At 38.8% G+C, this 14,955-nt stretch overlaps 1 protein-coding gene across 1 annotated transcript in view; it reads right to left on the bottom strand.

The window, feature by feature from the left end:
* mrps5 (mitochondrial ribosomal protein S5) overlaps positions 1–14,955 on the bottom strand; it is a 32,677-nt gene that overhangs the window by 2,533 nt on the left and 15,189 nt on the right. Inside the window, exons 7-9 of the mRNA XM_004553422.3 lie at positions 3,677–3,767; positions 2,995–3,041; positions 1,289–1,346 (exon numbers count right to left, since the gene is read on the bottom strand). Coding sequence (XP_004553479.1) covers positions 1,289–1,346; positions 2,995–3,041; positions 3,677–3,767 — 196 coding nt within the window. The remainder of the gene's footprint in view (positions 1–1,288; positions 1,347–2,994; positions 3,042–3,676; positions 3,768–14,955) is intronic.

Raw genomic sequence — 14,955 nt, 5'->3', positions numbered from 1 at the left:
TAACTGAAACACTGAAATAAAAGTCTACCCTAGTTCAAACCAGTTAAAATGAGTGTGGGAATTGACTGTAATATCATCCCAGGATGTTTTGGTCTCTTACAACAAAGGTGAAAATGTACCTAAATCAAACACAACCAAACTCGCTACTGGCTTTAAAGTAATTCAAATTCAAACAGTAGCCACTGTAAAATCAGTGCAGCTCACTGAGTATCAGACAAACAGATTGGCTAAAACCTTGCAGCAAATAAAACTTGAGCGATGGAGCAACAAAGGCGACAGAAAGTTAAATTTATCCAGGCATAATTGGAGCTTTGATACAATTATAACATTCAAAACAAGAAAGTAAACAAATGAGTCACACTGTCAGGTTGCAGATGGACACATAGGGAGAGCTGGCATGTGGCAGCATCATCTTTCCATGAGCCTAAAAACATTTTCTCAGTTTCCAATTCAAGCTGGTTGAAATACAGAACCAACGATACACACACACACACAAAGACACTGACACACATGCAGTTCTTCTGGTTTTAGACCAGAGCTGGAAGCTAACTTTCTCCTCCGGTGGGCCAGTGGAGGCCGATGACTCATGCTCATTAATCTCTCAGGCTCTGCTCTCCAAAGAAGGCCAAAGAAGCCAAATTAAGTCTTACAATTAGAACGGAGAAGCAGTGCATTTTAACTCCCAAACCTTTCTTTACAAATGAATATTATAGATCATATCCTTTGTATGAGTACCAGCAGGTAATGGGAGGGTACAGTGTTGAATCAGAGGAGTACATGGAGATAAAGGCGTTGAATGAAAGTGATGCAGAGAAGAGTGGGAGAAGAGGGAGATGTAATTCTAAATTTCCTGGTACTCATGTCTTCTTCAGTTAAACCCTTCACCCATGCTCCTCTAATACTTACATAAGAACTTACACTAAATTAAACTTCTTCACACCATCATGCTTGTCTTTGCATACTGCATACGTGGCATTAAGAAGTAAAAGCAATTTTCAGGAAATGAGTTTCCTCGTTAACATGCAAATTAATTCATGCAGCAATCTCCCCCAACTAAGGCTATAATCAGATAGCCTTTTCAAAGTAGAATGAAGCATGAAATTTTGATTGTTCTGTATCGTGTTCATCAGATTCTGTTTACAGAGACAAAGGCTGGCAGGCATGTAATACTAAGTTAACATAAGCATATAATAACAGATGGAAATTTAAAATGTGAATAAACAGACCGCAGTTTTATGGAGGAAGAGAGGAAGAACAAAAGGACAAACGAAGATTCAAAGTCACTTACTGGTGTGGTCATTGTATCGTTCTATATAGTACAAGTAGTGGATGGCTCTGTTCTTGGCCTGCAAATAAGAGTTACATGACAAAAGACACACAGATTGAAATCCAGCAGTTACATTAATATAGGAAAATATATTAATACTATTAGTAGAAAAAGGCCGTGTAGTAAAGTCCTTATTATAAACATAATGAAACGCATCAAAGGAAGTCTTGAGTCTTGTCTCTTTAGATGCCATTTAGCTCACCTAATCATCTAATGTATAACCATAATAAAGTGAGTTTAAATGTGCTATTTAAACAAGCTTGATTTGATTTGAAAACCTGTTTATGTTGCAGGTTTCAACAGCACTTACCCAGAAAACACTGTTGAAATATAACAATATTGAAATATAATGTTATTTCCCTAGTCAAAAGTTAAAAACTTGCATGGTAGATGATTAGATAGATAGATAGGGTGATCGTGGCTCAAGAGTTGGCAGTTCGTCATGTAATCGGAAGGTTGCCGGTCCGAGCCCCAGCTCGGACAGTCTCGGTCGTTGTGTCCTTGGGCAAGACACTTCACCTACTGGTGATGGCCAGAGGGGCCGATGGCAGCCTCGCCTCTGCCAGTCTGCCACAGGGCAGCTGTGGCTACAACTGTAGCTGCCTCCACTAGTGTGTGAGAGTGAATGAATAGTGGAATTGTAAAGCGCTTTGAGGGTCTCGAAAAGCGCTATATAAATGCAATCCATTATTATTATAGATATTATTCCTGGGAAGCGTAGTGGTCTGGTCAGGCAGTCTGTTACAACGTGAGAACTATGATCATATCAATAAAGAAAGGAAATGCACATTTTTGTTTTGTTGTTTATTTTTGTTTTTTTTTAAATATAACAACATTTTATTGAGACTAGTTTACTATATGGTTGTAATCAGATCTGATATCCCTGTGTTGGTCTTGTTTCTACATCATCATAACAATCTTGGTTCCAGTATCAACCTTGCAGTGTACCTATCATGTTGCCTGAGCCTTCAGTTAAGTTTGGCCAAGTTAGCTAATGCTACAACAAAAAGCTATCACCAGCCTAACTTGATAATATATTTGTTATCTTGCAGACATTCATGAAGAAAATAACTGAATAATTGAATAAAGACATTTTTTCCCCATTTTCCTCCACTTTATAAAACTAGAATATTACAACACTATTGGTCAGCTCCAGTGTTGATGCTGGACCAACATCATTATGATGATGCAGGAATGACACCAGCACGGGGATATCACATAGCTACGTGCACAGGTCCTCTTCACACACACAGACTGGATGCTCACTTTAAAATGATAACATCAGATTTCTGCATATGCTGATGTGGATTCTGTCACACTGAGTGTTTGCCACTTGTCTGGACTGACACAATCATCACCCCCTGATGTCACTTGTATATGCTTATTCAGCGGCTTCAGAATGCGAGGTCAATCATAAATTTGAATCTTTTCACGTGTCGCTTATCCTTTTCAAAACCTTCTGGTACAAAGTCTATGATAGACGTCCAGCAGATGACGCGATAACATCTCCAAAATCTTTCGTTTAGGAGATATTTTTTAGCCAAGACCAGTCGAAAACCTCAGTCGACAGTTATTTAACAAAACACTTGCAGGATATGTGACCTTAAGCTGTCCCAAACCTATAAACGGCATCTGAAGCTACACTGATATATGGTTTGTGGTCTTACCTTCCTCAGAGCCGTGTTCCTGTCTGCTGCTTTCCCCAAAGCAAAGCCTGGAAGGAGGAAAGAACATTGGTCTTAAAACACCTCTGAGTGCAGAGTGTTGAGTAGTCACTGATGCTTGTGAAGCTCAGTGTAACAGAAAATGTAAAATTCATCATAGTATGATTCATTAAAAATTAAACAAGATTCTCTTGAAGAAATCACAGCTTGTGATGCTTTTCCCGTGTTATTAAACTAATGACTGAGTCCTTATGCTAATGAGCAATAACATGATGAAGTTTTCGAAAAGCAGCAGTGACACACTCTATAATAAGAGGTTAAATGCAGGCGAGCTTCAGGAAAGTATGCAGAGTTTCGTCAGCAGTTTTTCCTTTTTTTTTTGCTGCTGCTTGAGGATGAAAAGTGTCAAACCCATTTCCTGCACTTCCCCATATCGGCAGAGGCTGAGGCATTTTAGAAAAGCTCAATTAAAATAACTGTCAAAATCAATTTTGGCTCTGTGTCATGTCTACAGAATTCAAAACATGTTAAATTATGTTTCTTATCTCTCTTCCTCACACTATAATACCTTGCATTTTCAATAAACGTGATTATCAGGGACAAAACGTTTAATAGATTGGATTTATCATCATAAGTTGCTTCCAGAGTTTATTCATTCATGTATTTATTTTTTAGAGATTCAAACCTGCGGCTCCGTTGCCATTTCCCACTGCGACCAAGCAGCTGATGGACCTCTTTCTGCCTTCTTTGGCTGTCATGTTGAACACACTCTTCACCTACAAAACAACAATCATAAACAAACACTATCTTGAGCTCTAGTGTAGCTATTATATCATACACACTGCAAATATAAACATAAATAAAAATGTGAGATTTTTCTGCAGACGTGCTGCAGTCAGTGTGGTTCTGCTGGCTGTGAGCTCCAGCATGCTGTGTAGCCTTCTGTAGCCCATTATGAAACAGCTGGAATGAGGATAAGCAACTCTATAACTGAAGTCCTCTGCTGGCAAACAACCCTGCAGTCTGGAAGAGAATTTCTACCTCAAGTGAAGCAGTTCTAGTACCTTAGGTGGGACAGAGGGAGCTGAGAGGCAAAGCAAATCTCATAATTTATGAGCCCATCTACCATCCCATCGTTACCTGTGAGGTCTGGGCAGTGAAAAAGGAATGAGATCACAGAAAGTCATAATTAGTTTTCCTCACATGGGCTATGGAGTGATGAGTGAGAGCAGTAATGCTGCTCCTTTGCATTAAAAGAAGTCAGCTGAATACATTTGCGCATCTAACCTCCCTAGAGAGGCTTTTTATACTGGAGGGACTGTATATCCGTTCTAGCCTGGTGCAAGTGGCCAAGGATCAGTCCAGCTGGCTATTTTGCTTAGTGTGCTGCAGCTGCAGCCACATTCTGGATAAGCAGCAGCAGATAATAATGACATAATGATATGTTACAACTGTTATTGCTCATTATAAACTCTTGCAATTACATACTGAGATTAATTTATATACTGAGATCAAATATCAGGACAACAAATCAGCCAACTACTGTCATCTGTTTTTATGGCACAGATTAACTTCCAAAGCTCAAAAGATGAATGAAAACAAGCATTTGTTGTATAACTTCGGCGTAGTATCATTTGATTTTATGCATTTTGGCTTTTATGCTCAAGTCAATAACAGACAAGTTAATGAACCGACAAAAACAAATGCGTGGAGTAAAACATCTGCAGCTATAGCACCACAACAAAGCTATTAGTTGTGCATTTGTGGTCAATCCAGACCCGCATGCCTTCCCAGATTTAAGTGACTTTCATTGATCTGTTATGTAAAAAAAGCGGCAGTCATCTATCTATCTCAGAAGCACACACATATCCTATCCACACAGGCTGATCAACTCTAGGCAATATGATTTTGAAACACCAGGGGGCAGCATAGATCCACTTCAGAGGTTTGAAAGAAGAGCGGGAGGAAAAGAGGTGACGGATGAGGGGTAGAAGGCAAGGGACAGAAAGAGAACAACAACAAATGAAACTAGAATCAGATCCAGCGTGTAAGGCTGCAGTTTAGACTAGATATAAATGTAGTGACAACTCTCAAATTCAAAGAATCTAATATGTGGGGACCGAGGATTAGTGTCACCAATTCAATATCTCATCAAATGTGCGATCACGTCACAGCCTCCTATTCTGTGTCAGTTATGATGCTGAATTATGGCCTGACGAGAGCTCTTGTGGAACATTATGACGACACAGTGAAGTTGACCTTTTTCATACAAAAAATTCATTACTTGATATTATTAGACATTGGTGTGAAATCTTGTAATAAGTGAATGTATTCGCATTATAGTCAAAAACATGCTCTGTAAGATCACACTGAACTTGACCTTTGACCACCAAAGTTTAACCGATTCTTCCTCAAGACTAAGTGACCATTTAAAAATCAAAGAACAAGAAAAAATGATGATTAGATGGTGAAAGATCTATTTGTTGTGACTCAAAAAATCCTGATGAAATGCCTGAATGTGTGGAAATGAAACATCCATTTGTGTGTGTGACATCTGAAAACGGATGTGTCTGCATCTTTGTCTTAATAAGAGATGTGCAAAGTACCAACACTCAAAGAAGCCTCAAGAAGAACTACAATAAATGCACACGGAATAAATTCAGCTCAAAACCAAGAGGCACAGTGAAAAGTGATACAGAATAACCAGCGATCCCGACTAGTTCATTAAGCAAATTTAATTAAGATAATTATAGTGCTAATTAGAAAATATTTTTGGTCTAATTAGAAAATATTTTTTGTCATAGCACCTTTCACAGTATGTTTCATTAATAAAATGTTCATTTAGGATTACTCTAAATTAAAAGCTCATTTTACCACTGAACTCCACAACAAGCTGCAAAAATAGAACAACAGGTACTTTAGAGTCTAGTTTAAGACCTGGTTCCTGGAACTCTCATTTAAGCCATTTTTGGATTCAAAAGGAGGAAAATATCTGACTTATTACTAGCTAAATGCTGTACTGTGTTCACCAGCTTGTCTCTGAATATGTCCATCAAACACTTATGGAAAGCTTTATGACTGAAAAAAGGGTCTGCTGCAGCAAAAAAAGATGCTAACATACTGAAGAGCTGCAATTTGGCACTACTGCCAAATCCACTTTCATATTGAAATCACTCAATAATTCACTGTTCATATGAAAAAACAATGACTCCTGTGGCTTTAAGCATATAATAGCTATGATGTGATTTCCAATAACAGGTATTGAGTTGGAGGGGTTTAAATATTGACTATAAGACAATTCTCATACAGACACACACAGGTCACACAACTGCTTACACACAAGGTCTATATGAAAAATCTGTGTATCTATGTACAGTATTTTGACAGTTCAATACTGGTTTAAGCATTGGCGGCACTTTGTGTTACTTTGCTGCTTATGTATGGCAGTGGTTTGTGGTGTTCATGTTGCACTTGTGTTAGTATCTGTCTTATTGATGTGGAAACACTGTGGTTATTTCTTCAACTCCACAGTTGGATATTGCTTTAAAAGTATTCCCTCAACGATACACACAAATACAGAAATATTACTGAGGTGGAAAGATAAGTGAAGAAGCGATTGTACATTCAGCAATAAAACACCCATCAAATATTTATTCTCTAGTAAAGGCAGAAAATCAAATATTAAAGCTTCCTTTGCTCATTTTGTGCGAGTGTGAATGAGAGGGGAACAATAATAGTACAAAAAATGTAAAACTAAGAACGTGAATGGACAAAATTCATTCAGCTGATTTTAAACAGACAAGAAAAATGTTCAATAAAAGAGCCAACAATTAAGCACTGATGCATTTACAGTATTTCCCACCACAGCCTGAGTGTAGTATAGTAAAGTTTTCTTTTCAGGTTGGAGCCAGAACCAGAACTTCAAACCTTGTGGCTCAGAGTTAGGGCTCAGAGTTAGCATAAGAATTTGGGCGTGACTGAAGTGCATTTTAAGCTTAATTCAGGTGGTTTAACTGTTATTACTGCAGTTTCAGAGACACAAAATTAAACTTGCAAATGTAATTGGAAAAAAATCCTTTGGAGCCAATGATTGCCTGAAGTCTAGAATCCATGGACATCACTAAATGCTGCGTTTCCTCCCTGCAAAGTCTCCTACTACAGCTGCCTTCATTTAATGCATGCTTGAAAGTCATTGAGGAATATCTCATTTCTTTGCCTTGAGCTTTTGGGTTGCTTTTGCTGTGTACTTTGGGTCATTATTATGCTTATGCTATCATCAATACACATGAATGCCCAGGTTCCACTTGCAGCCATGCATGCCTATGCAACAACACTGCCTACACCACATTTGACAATGATGTGGTATTCTTCAGCTCATAAGCCCATCATTCTAGTGCAAATTAATCTTGTTTTCATATGTCTTCATATGTCACAAGACTTTGTTCACCAAGAACTACAAGTTCTTTCAGCTGTTTTCTGGCAAATTGAATCTTCTTGTTATTGACTTTAAACAACTTTGGGAAATGATTCATGTCATCATGCACTTTTAGTTTTATAGCACTTGTAAGGTGTTTTGGTGTTGCTGATCTGAATAACTGAATAACTACCTAAGTTCAACACATGGAATCAACTCCAGCTCTTTCATCTGCCAGATTATGAGGGAACCAACCTCATGTGGTCAAAATACTGGTCAACTCTTCACTGACTTTCATGCCTCTCAAAAAGGTGGACTATGTACCCTGTATAAATACTTATAGACTTGGCTGTACATGATTATCATTGTGCTAGGTAAAGATCAAGGTATGATACTACATATATACATGATAATACATATTATGTATTAGAATTTCACATAAAGATAACCACAGACAACATAAAGAAACACAAAGTGAAAAAAAAAACGCAAAATGAAAACAAGCCATAATAATTATGAGCTAAAAACTGAATAAAAAACAAGCCAATCGAGTGTGAAATTGTCTGAGTATGTAAATGTATTCCATACTCCAGTGATAAGTGGCAACAAAAAAAAACAGTTGTTACAATACGAGTGAATGCAACTCAATCCCAAGTGAAGGACCTGCCTGGCCTGCCTCATCAAGGGGCTTCTCTCTGCCTCCCCTCATGCTCCACCTCTCTTTCTCTGAGTCTCTCCATCTCTCTCTACACCAGCAAACTGAAAGAGTGAATTTAGCTAAAGGGCATATCATGACTGGTGGGAAAAATGTATTTATGAGTCAAGCTAACGCTTTGAAATGGAAGTCTATAGGAGCCACTACATAGCACCAACTTGTTTCTGACAGAATGCATTCAAAACACCTTCAGCTGTGACTGTGAAAGGGAGGTAAAACATCACAGAAATGAAGGACATTGATCCCTGGAAATATGAATAGTACTTCCTGCCTGCTTGTATGCATTTCCTTATGTTGTTCCTATGAGCTGCGAATAGATCTTGCACTAGCGCCCTTTCATTGGACTAACCCCACACCACCTCCAAAAAACAGTTCACCTTGAGGCTTTTATCCCTGTCAGAGAGCGCAAGTGATAAAATAGTGCTGAATTCCAGCAGAGGGAACTTCAAAGTCAAGATGTGCCTTGAGCGTCGCTCGTTACGTAACATACACTTCAGTAAAGGGTTTATAATATGACTGCAGGGCCACAGAACAAGGATTGGGGTCAGAGCAGAAGCAAACACCAAAACAATGAAAAGACAACCCCAAGGACACATGCAAACACATAGATGCACAAAAACAGTGACTTAACGACACCTCCACATGCCTCACATATTTTTTGCCCTGCACTAGCCTTTACAAACCAAAGGTGCACACACATAATGCTCCAAAAAGTACATGCCGTAATAAATGCATGGACATTTTTTCTGCACAATGTGGCAGCAGGTCTTAAAGGGAGGCAGCAACATATCCTCCCTTACTGTCAAGTTTAAGTGTGTAACGAAACTTGCTCTTTATGCCAGGTGCGGACCAGATGGCACATGAAGCGTTTCTGTAAATCAAAATCCAACAAGTTATTAACTCTCAAGTTTCAGCGTGACTTATGGCTGTTCGCAGCCAGTTTCAATTAGAAGTGTGTCTAAAAGCCTCCAGTGATGTTGAGTTCTGGGCTTTACATTTGTCATTTGAGGTGAAGATGCAGTAGTTTTGAGGAGTGTTCACAGCAGAGCAGATGGGCTGAGTTTTTCTCTGCCGGATGAGCAACAGCATGGCAGTGGGAGGATGTTTCTAACTCGCTCTCACTTCTGTTTAATCTCTTATTTTCTCAATCTGTTGCTGCACGTTTTCCTGTCTCCATCAGTCTATATGCTGCAGTACAAGGGACGAGTTTTAACCACATGAAACCAGAAGGTACTGCATGACTACAAATGCCTTCTCTGACTTGCTCTTGCATAGAAACACCATTTTTTTTCTCGAGTATCTTGAGTAAAGATATCAACAAGTGAATAGTTAACAGCTTTTATTTGCTCAGGCATAGCTACAATTGCCATAATTAGTCATACTGGTGCATAATTTAAACTCTGCTAGATTTCTTTGTGTAATTGTGACATGTGATGTGTTGAGAGCCAGATGGCCATATCTGAAGCAAAACGCTAGATTCACAGGCCTGTTTTTTTCTAACAGTGGTGCGAAAGGTAATCAGCTCTTTTACATAATGAAATAACTAATCGTGAAAAGAGAGTGCAGTCATACACTATGGTAGATGGCTATTTGAATATTATAGCACAAGTGTCAAGTTCTTCTTTGGCCCCTCTCCACTAAGTTTAATTAAAAAAAAAAAATCTTTCAGATATTTGTGACTGAGAAGGAGAAAAGGAAAGAGTTAAAATCCCTTTCTGGACTAATGTGTGTTCAAATGAGATGACAAACTGCTGTCTAAAGACTTAGCAAGAAAACAACATTTATAACAGTGTAGGGAACTGTGCGTTAGTCATGCAAATGACTCAGACATGCATGTTTGTGCTTGTGAGACTGAAGGGACGAAAATAGGACTTAATTCACATTCAACTGTAAAAGTATTTTTTGGAAATTAAATTGATCATATAGGGCGAGTGAAAAATTTGCTTTCCTATTCATTTCCTTAATGTAGAACATTTTCATTTGTACTATGTATTACTCTACAACTTGGCATCATGGTTGATTCAGATACAAGCCGCCATCATGAGATTAAAATGCACTTGGAGATATATTAATTGATCCAGTAACTGAAGGCAATATTTTAAATTAGATTTGATAAAAAATGTGTTCCCCAAGGATTCTTCAACATCCAACTTTTGGATGAGGTTTAATAAACTATGTGTTGCTGGGTCAACTTCAGTGAACACCGTGTTCCCAATTAAAAGAATCTAACTCCTCTAAATTAACTTTTAAAATAACTCGGTGATGTATGACTGCAAGCTTTTACTTTCAAATGTAATAATACCCGAAGAAATGCAAAATTATCTCATCTTCTTTATTGTCATTTCTGTGAAAATATTAAACTGTAAATGAAAATAACAGTGCTGAACTTTCACCAGCACAAATCTAATAAATACTAGAACTGCCAAAAGGTTCATTTTGACTAATTTACATTTTAAAAATCACTCAATTTATATGAAACTCCATCATCTAACATTTCACCACTTTTTCTAAAAATGAGTTTATTTATAATGTAGTTAATCTTGGAGCACATGGGATAAAAAGGAACTGCCAACAGAGTTATATTAACCCCAACAGAAATCAATGGGAAATGCTGCGCTCAACAATGTGGCATGCTCAGTTGGCTAGCAACATATATTGTTTACAGAGATTCGTACATGAAGGCTGCTATATAATAACCTAGAGGTAGCTAGATGTCACCAATGCTTTGGCTAATTATGACTCTGGATGTGACTAATAGAAAATATATAGTGGAGTGCAGTTAAAATAAAAAATGAAGAATTATTGTACGACTGACTGAATCTCTCTGGGTATTCTGGCTTCTTCCCACAGTCCAAAGACTTACACCTAGTGGGGTTTGGTTACTGGTGATTCTAAACTGGCTGTAGGTGTGAAATTGAGCATGAATGGTTGTCTGTCTATCTGTGTTGACCCTGTGACAGGCTGGCACTCTGTCCAGGGTGTACCCCACCTCCACCCACCCTATGGTAGCAGGGACAGTCAACCACAATTCTTAATTGGATAAGTGGAAGAAAATGGGTAGAAAGATGAATGGGTCGGGTAGGTGAGGGAGTGTGTGACTGGAAACATATAAAGAAGCAAGCAGGTTGCTGGCTATGTAGAGAAGCCAAACAGAGCACAGCGCAGAGAGTGGAGAACTAATCTGAGCAAATAAAGAGTGAAATGTGGTGCAGAGCAGCCAAATTGGATTGGTTTTGGAGTTGAACGTCAATGCTGAGGAAGGCTGCACACTAGGATGGGTGGTGTTGTAGATTGAACAAGGCTCTCGGATAACATAATAAACACTCACTGATCGACTTTTACAGCAATTAATTTATTTAAATGCATTTCTTATTTTATTGTGGCCAACTGTGTGGTGTATAGTAAGTTACAGGCAATGACCTGCTTCACTTTCAACAGTATACTCTCACTGGTAATTTGCCTAAAGGTTTTATCATGGATCCTTCTCTGTTTGCATCACCAGTAGTTATTATATCAGTAATTCCTTGGAGTTGCTAAATATCATTCACTTTCTATGGACTCTCTAGTTATTGTTGTTTGTTGTTCCTTTGTGGATTCTTAAACATATTTCAACTTTATGATCTGTAATGAAATAATATGAAATCACACAAACTCTTTGTAAATCTAATAAAACCCCCAAAAGTTCTTGTTTGAAGTACTTATTTCGTAAAGTCATAGTTACAGCTAGAAGACTGGTGCTGTTGCAGTGATTCTGGGGGTTTAGAACGTTGGTAGTTGTAGTGTTAAGAAACAAATAAACCTGCATTAGTAGCTTTTGACTTCTTTATTGTGAATTTCACTTTTGATATTAGTATGAATACATGCCTTGACAGTTCAGTGTAGTAAACAGCTCTAATCCAATTCAAAGTTCCTACAAAGTTCATCCAGCCTACTCTTAGTTTACTTTCAACAAAACTTTCAAGGTTGTTGACTTCAGGGAGTATAAAGCAAAAAAGAAACCCTCTTCTGACACTGACAACACTCCATCTCCGTTAATGAAATCACTGAGTCTTGTCCAAGTGTGTGCTGTACTTGGAGAGAGGCCATGAACATCCCTTTTGTCTGCGTCGCTCTGACTCTTCTCCATTTTTTTCAGTTACCTCAGCTCTCCGTCATCTCTAGCTCTATTCTTCATCACACTGAGTGTGCCAGAGCCGTGTGCTTTAACTTAATGGGAATTTTTGAAGCTGTAGTTTTTAGTGTAATTGTACTGGATTAGATGATTTAGATGCATTTTGGTGCACATTTTTCATTTGACGATTCTCTGTATAGCATGTCCTCACATACGAGCACAAATTATTTCTTGACTGCTTGGGGAGGCGGATGAGTATGAAGCGGGGGGGCAGCAGTGATCATTTTATCTTCATTTTTTGGAATTTTTGTAAGCCAGCCTTATTAATAAAAATTAAATTAAATTAACTGCCCAGTCTTAACATGAAAGTGGCTTTTTCAGAGCTTTTCATAAGAGCTGCAGGCTAAAATAAGGCAGGGTGGATAGACTGAACAATAGTAGTACAGTTTTCAGCAGGAAGACCAAAATAGTGTACTAAAAAGAGCCTATGAGCTGAGGGCAGCTGTACAGTCAGGGGATAATTCAGCACTGGTTTGTCACTACTTTTAGTCAACATAGGACAAAGCAACCTTTGCTTTGCAACCAAAAGACGTATTTTGAACAGTTTTTGCCTAAAAGTCTGTATGGAGCCACAAAAGATATTTGGACCTTAAAGTGAAGGCAATAAAGCCTAGTCTCCTTTCCATATTACTAACAAGCACAAATAAAATCCTTTACAACATGTAAACATTCTACAGTAGTATTATTTGATATTTAACTGATATTTATCTAATATTTAACTTTCTAGTTTCCCTATATTAATACCACATTTTTGTTGGATTTATTATGTTACAGGACAAAAACAATGAATATGTAGGCCTACAAAAATAGCCTGCTTTGATAATAAATAAAGCACATGCAGTATCTCACTAAAGTGAGTACACCCCTCACATTTATTTAAATATTTTGTTATATATCTTTTCATGGGAGAACAGTAAAGACATGACACATTGATATAATGTAAAGTAGTCAGTGTACAAGTCAGTGTACAGCTTGTACAACAGTGTAAATTTGCTGTCACCGTGCCCATTATGTGACTTTTGGGATTAATACATCTAAATAACTGAACTGAATAACCTGGAGACCGCTGGAAGCACTGTGAGAATCATGTTCTTTGATTTCTCCAGTGCCTTCAACACCATTCTTCCCTCGGTTCTAAAGGACAAGCTGGTGAACTCTGGAGTGGACCATCTCCTCACTACCTGGATCCTGGACTACCTCACCGACCGACCACAGTATGTGAGGACTCAGGGCTGTGTGTCGGACAGGGTCGTCTGCAGTACGGGGGCCCCACAGGGAACGGTTCTGGCTCCGTTCCTCTTCACTATCTACACTGCAGACTTCTCCCACAATTCCACCCAGTGCTTCCTGCAGAAGTTCTCTGATGACTCTGCAATAGTCGGCCTCATCACTGATGGGGACGACAAGGAGTACAGAGGACTGACTCAAGACTTTGTGGACTGGTGCCAGCTGAACTACCTCCAGATCAACGCCAGTAAAACCAAGGAACTGGTGGTAGACTTCCGCAGGCACAAGCATTCTCCACTGCAACCACTGAACATCCAAGGTATGGACATTGAGGCTGTGGACAGCTACAGGTACCTTGGTGTTCATCTGAACAATAGACTGGACTGGACTCATAACTCAGACGCCCTCTACAGGAAAGGGCAGAGCAGGCTGTACCTGCTGCGGAGACTCAGGTCGTTTGGAGTGGAGGGCCCACTCCTGAAGACCTTCTATGACTCTGTTGTGGCTTCTGCTATCTTTTATGGCGTGGTCTGCTGGGGCGGCAGCATCTCTGCTGGGGACAGGAAGAGACTGAACAGGGTGATCCGAAGGGCCAGCTCTGTTCTAGGATGCCCTCTGGACCCAGTGGAGGTGGTGAGTGACAGGAGAACGGCGGCTAAGCTGTCATCCCTGATGGACAACATCTCCCACCCCATGCAGCAGACTGTGACAGCACTGAGCAGCTCCTTCAGTGGGAGACTGCGGCACCCACGGTGTGGGACGGAGAGATTTCGCAGGTCTTTCCTCCCCACTGCTGTCAGACTCCATAATAAAGACTTTAACTGATCAAGCACACACATCCATACATATGCAATAATACTAAGTGCAATAATCCTTTCTGTCATCGATGTATTTTTACTCAGTTGTATATAGTATTTGTATTCTATTTTTATCTTATTGTATATTTATTTTATTTTATTCTACTGTATATAGTATTTTATTTTATTCTATTCTGTACAGTTGTGTACTGTATTTATTCTTATTGTATTCTAATTTTTGCCTCATAACTTTTGCACTGTCCACTTCCTGCTGTGACAAAACAAATTTCCCACGTGTGGGACTAATAAAGGTTATCTTATCTTATCTTATCTTAACTAAACAAAGCAGTTCTTATCATCCTTAATGTGGACATCTTAAACTGAAATATCAACCTTTAAGTTATGGATGAATTTTGTTGCACCTATTTTTTGGCTTGCCAGGAGATCTTTATGTATTTTTACAGTCTGTAATTTGCCAGAAGCACCGCGTACTGGAAATACAATCCAATCCAATCCAAAAGAGACAGTATGAACAGTGTGACAGGTAAAGACTCGCCTACAAAGATATAACTTAGCAGATACTGAAGGAGAGATGAGTAGATCTCTAAGTATTTCTCTTGGCATAAACATCAACTGAAAT

The sequence above is a fragment of the Maylandia zebra genome, linkage group LG13 (genome assembly GCF_041146795.1).
Source record: "Maylandia zebra isolate NMK-2024a linkage group LG13, Mzebra_GT3a, whole genome shotgun sequence".
NCBI classification, from domain to species: Eukaryota; Metazoa; Chordata; class Actinopteri; order Cichliformes; family Cichlidae; genus Maylandia; species Maylandia zebra.
The sequence above is the reverse complement of the archived record's forward strand: the minus strand, read 5'-3'. Positions and strand labels throughout refer to the sequence as shown.